The sequence below is a fragment of the Prenolepis imparis genome, unplaced genomic scaffold, assembly GCF_030444845.1.
Source record: "Prenolepis imparis isolate NDT839.2.m4 unplaced genomic scaffold, iyPreImpa1.0 SCAF_10, whole genome shotgun sequence".
Taxonomy (NCBI): domain Eukaryota; kingdom Metazoa; phylum Arthropoda; class Insecta; order Hymenoptera; family Formicidae; genus Prenolepis; species Prenolepis imparis.
Window position 1 is genome coordinate 7,439,463 of NW_028141168.1, and position 7,511 is coordinate 7,446,973.

Sequence of the window (7,511 nt, forward strand, 5' to 3'; positions counted from 1 at the left end):
AAGATCGACAATAAAACAAGGTGTACTTGATATTTTTTATACAAATAAGATATTTGCGTGCCCGAGAGTGATTTTATTTGTTAAAATTTCAAAAAAGGGATTACTTATATTATTGTATACAATATATAAAAATTAAATTATCTCATTTATTTGAAATCTCGTTTATTATAGAATTGAAATAAAAGTAAAGTATAAATTGCGCACAGAGTGCAATATTTTTACATAACGTTGAAAACTGCATCTTTTATGGTGTGATTTTTTTAAGCAATAATTTTGTGTAGATTTACAAAATTTTAATTTTATATATATTGTTTTTTTTTTCTCTTGTAGACTTTTTTAATAATCCTATATTATACAGCATATGAATTATAGAAATGCAATTTGATAATGTAATACAAAATATTATAACCATTTAAAATTTTTAATACAAAAGGAATCGAATAAGAAATTTCAAGAAATGCGAGTCATGCAATTTCCACTGAAAATTCTTACGGTGGCGGGATGTTGGCCGCCAGTTTCCTGGTCTTCGCTGTGCAAACAAACAGTGTACAACGCATACACAATTTTCATAAGTTTATTATTGCTCACCTTTATGCTGCCGCAATTCATGGATATCATCCTGGATGTCGACAATCCAGACGAATTCACCGAGATCTTTTACATAATGCTGGCTATGTTTATGGCTTGCTGCAAGATGTTCAGTCTGTTAATGAATCGCAAAAACATCGAGATGTTAACAGATGCGTTAATTGAGAAACCATTTAGGCCACTGGAATCGGATGAGATCGAGATTCGACAGAAATTCGACAACATCATACAGTAAGTAACTAAAATATTTGCGTGTTGCCGTAAATGCTATGTATTTACACGTGTCACTGTTTTATCAAAGAAATATCTATACATTTAATTTTTTTATTATGTTCCATGACGGCATCAATTTCATAATTACAATTACACTTACAATAATATAATATATTTAAAATTGACAATATGGCAAAAAAAAAAAGATAATTTTAACAAAAGAAAAATAAATAGGTAAAAATTTTTTTGGCATTTGAATTGAAAAAGTATATTTCTTCTTTCTTTAATTAAAAGAGGAAAATAGCATGCAAACTATCATCGCGAATTAGTCCAGAGTCATTTTACAGGACCAATACTATGTGGTATATTACCATAGTCGAGATAACGTGCGGAAATCAGATTCTAACGTCCTTGTTTATGGATTTCCGGAGAGGAAATTTAACATACAGGGAATGGATACCGTATGAGTATTCGTCCAATATAATGTACTATGTTATTTACTTTCGTCAATTAATATGCCTGATGGCTGCAGCCACCGTAAATGTTGCCTGCGACTGTCTGATCTGTGGGTTGCTGCTGCATATTTATTGCCAGTTCGAGATTTTAGAGTGTCGGTTAAAAAAATGCTTGCGCGATCAAGGCAATGTGGATGAATGTGTACGTCAACACGACCAAATCTATAAGTTAGTTTTTCTATAATATATTTTACGCTCACAATTAAATATTTATTTAATTGATCTAAAATATAATAATGTTCAAAAATATTTAAAGAATTTTTTTCAAATTATTACATTGCTATTTAATATAATACGTATTTCTAAAAAAAATATTTAGAATCTCAGAATTGATTAAGATTATTATAAAATTAAAACACAAAACTCATCATATGGCAACAGATTAATATTTCTGAAATAATAATAAACTCGCTAAACAATATTTTTTACAGTTAAATTACATACTTTAATTGATTTATTATATACTTAGTTTCGAGATAGTAATTATTAATCAAGACAGCGTTATTTAATTTAATCACTTATTACTCATATCTTAAAGTTTTGTAATATTAATTTAAGAAATTAACTAATAATATTTTTTAAAAAATTAATAATATTTTTCTTAGATTTGCACACATGATAAACGAAAAGTTCAGGTTTATAATTAGTGTTCAGTTTACAGTGAGCATGCTAGTGGTGTGCTCCAATCTGTATCAACTGGCGAAAACGACTTTAAACGCGGAATATATTCAACTGATACAATATACATTCTGCATGGGTTTACAAATTCTTGTTTATTGTTGGTACGGGAACGAAATAAAACTAAAGGTATTTATTAAATGCATAATTAAATAAGAATAATTAGCATTGAATTTTGTCAAGAAATTTATGCGTGAAATAGCAAAACTCTAGAAAATTAAAGATTAGAAATTAATGATAAAAATTTTTAATAATTTTTTAAATGTTATATATAATATTATATAATATTATAATACTATACGTAATAATAAAACATTATTTTTTATAGCAATAATTTAAAAAATTACACTGTATTATGCACTGATTTATGCTTGTCTAATAACTTTCATTACAGAGCATCCAATTAGCTGATGAGATTTTCCGAATGAACTGGATAAAAGTAGACAAGAAAGTGAAAGAGAATCTTATAATGATGATGAATCGCTCTCTGATACCCATTGAATTTTCTAGTGCACATATTTTTACAGTAAATCTAGACTCTTTTGTAAAGGTCAGAAATAAATTACTTTTATGACTATATGTATAATAAATTATGTTCAATAGCATTATTTAAAAATTGACATTTTTTCCAGTTGCTTAAGACTTCGTATTCAGCATATAGTATACTTCAATGTATGTAGAAAAAAAATTATATCCTTAAAGGAAGATAAAAAAAGGGAAATAAAGACTAGTAGTATTTAAAATGTAAACGTAGTGAGTGTCAAAAAATATTAATCGTAAGCTTAAAAAATCTATAATGGTGAATTTGTAGTCTTGCGCGATTGTATATCATTTATTACAAATAAAAAATATTAATCTGTCTCTTTCGTATTATATCTTTTACTTACATTTTTTTCATAACGCTATCTTCGATTGCTTAAAAATCGAAGTGACTGTAATTAAATATGCGTTGATTAAATAGCTATTTTATTTATATTCAATAAGATATCGGTGCAACATATTAAAAAATACAAAATAAAAATAAAAAATAAAAATTCCGAAGAAATTGCAAATTAAGATAATTTGTGAATAAAATATAATTTTGCAGATAGAAAAGAGAGAGAGAGAGAGATTATCCAATTACCAATTATACTTATCTGTAGCAAATATTATTTATATGCGATATACATCATAGAAACTATAAATTATAATTTTAAATTATAAATTAAAAATATCTTTCCGAGTTTATATTCAATTAAAATACATACATTAAAATATATACAAATTTTTGGAAGGAAAAATATTATATATACCTAATAATCATATATAATAATCATATAATATAATGTTAGAAATAAAGTCACAGACAGTAATAAAATATTTTCTAATGAATGTACGCGTACGATGAGATGTATCAAAATTTCATACGTTTGAATTTTCATTCTTTATATAATTCTGTTTTACAACCTATGTTATATAATATAAAAAGGACTTACGAAGATGTTAGTTCGCGGAAAACATCGCTCCAAGTTTGCTAAAAGTTATGATAAAAATAATGCAATCGAAAATAATTCAGCGTTGCACGAGCTATAGATTTTCATGTCAACTCACTCTTGATTAATGATGACAGTTTTATCCTGTTTATTGATATCAAAAGAATATTCGAAGAACATGCAGAATATATACAGAATTTTACAGAGATTTACGCGTTACATAGTTGACTACGATTGTGTGTGTTTTGATTAAGCATGACTGATTAAGCATGTTGTATAATTATTTACACGTTATTGATAATAAGTTTCTTGTACAGTTTTACATTTACGAAATTTATGGATCTTGTTTTGAACGTTAAACAATTTTATTGTCTATTTATTTTAGACAATAAAATTTTATTTTCCTTTGTTTTTATTTAATGTTTTTTTTTTAGAAATAAGAAAAATAGAAAGATTCAGAGTTTGTATTAAATAAAATTAAAACTGCCATCTGAAATAATTTTGTGTCACAATACATTATAATGAGCACAATACATTATAAATAGATAATCTAAAGCTTTTAATTTACTTTAATGGTATTAATAAAAATCATTGTATATAAATTTGAATGCGATTTTCTAAAGATAATAAAATGCATTTTTTTTAAATGTATGTGCACAACTGCACAATATACTTTGCTATCTGGAATAGCGACTGAATTGGATATATATTCTTAATGTACTATATGCATTCACTTTCTACCTATATATGTATATTTAATGAATTCTTGAAATCGCTCGTATTCTATTGGAATTGCGATATAAGGTAAAGAGTTGACAATGATAGTCGAACGTAAGGCGGAGCTGGCGACAATAACAAATTCCGTATTTCCTAAGTAAGATACATCATTTGCATCAAAATTTTATGGCGATCGTAATGCATAGTTTATCAAAAAAACTTTGGTTCTCCATAAGGGTTCTTTTTTTTCTCTGCATTATTTCTTTTTTAGTTCATTTTAATATAACGTCGCAGTCATATCATTGTGTGTCACATAAAGTTTGCAAAAGATAGGAAACACGTAGCATTATTGTATACAAGTATTATATTATCGATGCATTATATTGCAAGAGAGTTTGGTATTACTATAATTATACATCTATCAAATACGAAGAAATAGTGAAGCTAAACGGACAATTGAGTAAAGAAAGTCACATTACATGTCTATAGACATTGTAAAATTTTTCGGAATTTCGTAAAATTGTTTTGAAAAATATAGGTATGTAGAATCAACAATAAAACAAGGTGTACTTCATATTTTTCATGTGAATAAGATATTTGCGTGCACGAGAGTGATTTTATTTGTTAGAATTTCAAAAAAGGGATTACTTATATTTATTGTATATAATATATAAAAATTAAATTATCTCATTTATTTGAAATCTCGTTTATTAGAATTGAAATAAAAATTAAGTATGAATTGTGCACAAAGTGCAATATTTTTATATAACGTTAAAAACTGTATCTATTATAATGTGATTTTTTAAAGCAATAATTTTGTGTAGATTTACAAGATTTTAATTTTATATATTGTTCTTTTCTCTTGTAGAATTTTTTAATAATCCTATATTACACAGCATATGAGAATTGTAGATATACAATACGATAATGTAATATAAAATATATTATAGCCATTTAAAGTTTAATACGAAAAGAATCGAATAAGAAATTTCAAGAAATGCGAGTCATGCAATTTCCACTGAAAGTTCTTACAGTGGCGGGATGTTGGCCGCCAGTTTCCTGGTTCTCGCTGTGCAAACAAACAGTGTACAACGCATACACAATTTTCATAAGTTTACTATTGCTCACCTTCATGGTGCCGCAACTCATGGATATCATCCTGAATGTCGACAGTCCGGACGAATTTTCCGATAGCCTTTACACAATGCTGCCTACAGTCATCGCTTGCTGCAAGATGTTCAGTCTGTTAATGAATCGCAAAAACATCGAGATATTAATCCATGCGTTAATCGAGAAACCATTTAGGCCACTGGGACCGGATGAGATCGAAATTCGACAGAAATTCGACAACATCATACGGTAAGTAACTGAAATATTTGCATGTTGCAGTAAGTGCTATATGTATATTTATACGTGTTACCGTTTTATCAAAGAAATAAGTATTTATACATTTCAATTTTATATTGTGTTCCATGACTGTATCAATTTCATAATTACATTTAATATAATGTTTTTAAAATTGGCAAAAAAATACGAAATATCATATTTTTAATAAAAGAAAAATAAATGGATAAAATATTTCTTATTTTACCATCTGAATAGAAAATGTATACTTCTTCTTTCTTTAATTAAAGGAGGAAAATATAAAGTGTCATCGCGAATTAGTCCAGCCCCCATAGTTATTTTGCAGGACCAATGCTATATGGTATACTTTCTTAATCGAGATAACGTGCGGATGCATGAATCTATCGTCCTTATGCACGGACTTCCGGAGAGGAGATTTAGCATACAGGGAATGGATACCGTATGAGTATTCATCCAATATAATGTATTATGTTATTTACTTTCGCCAATTAATAAGTCTGACGGCTGCATCCATCGTGAATGTTGCCTGCGACTGTCTGGTCTGTGGTTTGCTGCTGCATGTTTATTGCCAGATCGAGATCTTGGAGTGTCGGTTAAAGAAATGCTTGCGCAATCAAGTCAATTTGGGTGAATGTGTACATCAACACGACCATATCTATAAGTCAGTTTTTCTATAATATATTTTACGCGCACATTTATATTTTTTAAATATTTTTTTAATTGATCTAAAATATAATAATGTTCAAAAATATTTAAAGAATTTTTTTCAAATCACATTACTTTGCTATTTAATATAATATGTATTTCTAAAAAATATATACAAAATCTCAGAATTGATTAAGATTATTATAAAATTAAAACACAAAAATCACCATATATGGCAACAGATTAATATTTCTGAAATAATAATAAACTCGCTAAACAATATTTTTTTACAGTTAAATTACATACTTTGATTTTTTATATACTTGGTTTCGAGATAGTAATTATTAATCAAGATTATTTAATTTAATCTTATTACTCATATCTTAAAGTTTTGTAATATTAATTTAAAAGATTAACTAATAATATTTAAAAAAATTAATAATATTTTTCGTAGATTTGCATACATGATAAACGAAAAATTCAAGTTTATAATTGGCGTTCAGTTCACTGTGAGCATGCTAGTAGTTTGCGCCAGTTTGTATCTACTGGCAAAAACGACGTTAAGCGCGAAATATATTCCACTGATACAGTACGCATTCTGCATGGGTTTACAAATTCTTATTTATTGTTGGTACGGAAACGAAGTAAAACTAAAGGTATTTATTGAATGCATAATCGCGTAAACAAGCATAATATGCATAACATTTTTTTGTCAAAATATTTATGAGTGTAATAGCAAATTCTAGCAAATAATAGCAAAATTCTAGAATGTTAAAGATTAATGATAAAAATTTTAAATTATATAATATTATATATATATATATATATATATATATTCATATTATACGCGTAATAAAACATTATTTTTTATAGCTATAAAATAAAAAAATTACACTGTATTATGCATCGATTTATATGCTTGTCTAATAACTTTTATTACAGAGCATTCAATTATCTGATGAGATTTTCGGAATGAACTGGATAAATGCAGACAAGAAAGTAAAAGAGAATCTTATAATAATTATGAATCGCTCTTTAATACCCATTGAATTTTCTAGTGCACATATTCTTACAGTAAATCTAGACTCTTTTGTAAAGGTCAGAAATAAATTACTATTATGACTATAAAATAAATTGTGTTCAATAGCATTATTTAAAAATTAACATCTTTTCCAGTTGCTTAAGACATCGTATTCGGCATATAATATACTTCAACATATGTAGAAAAAAATTATATCCTTAAAAAGAGAAAAAGAGGGAAATAAATACTAATAGAATTTAAAATGTGAACACGCAGTGCGTGTGAAAAAAATATTAA

General features: G+C 26.8%; 1 protein-coding gene across 1 annotated transcript in view; it reads left to right on the forward strand.

The window, feature by feature from the left end:
- The window catches only part of LOC145941480 (uncharacterized), a 30,088-nt gene extending 22,635 nt beyond the window's left edge, over positions 1-7,453 (forward strand). The window contains 11 exon segments of the mRNA XM_083047591.1: positions 434-819; positions 1,149-1,484; positions 1,922-2,123; positions 2,389-2,544; positions 2,627-2,666; positions 4,271-4,340; positions 5,144-5,542; positions 5,874-6,209; positions 6,648-6,849; positions 7,136-7,291; positions 7,370-7,453. Of these exon segments, the coding sequence (XP_082903717.1) occupies positions 434-819; positions 1,149-1,484; positions 1,922-2,123; positions 2,389-2,544; positions 2,627-2,666; positions 4,271-4,340; positions 5,144-5,542; positions 5,874-6,209; positions 6,648-6,849; positions 7,136-7,291; positions 7,370-7,417 (2,331 nt within the window). The 3' untranslated portion in view covers positions 7,418-7,453.
- The last annotated feature ends 58 nt before the right edge of the window (positions 7,454-7,511 follow it).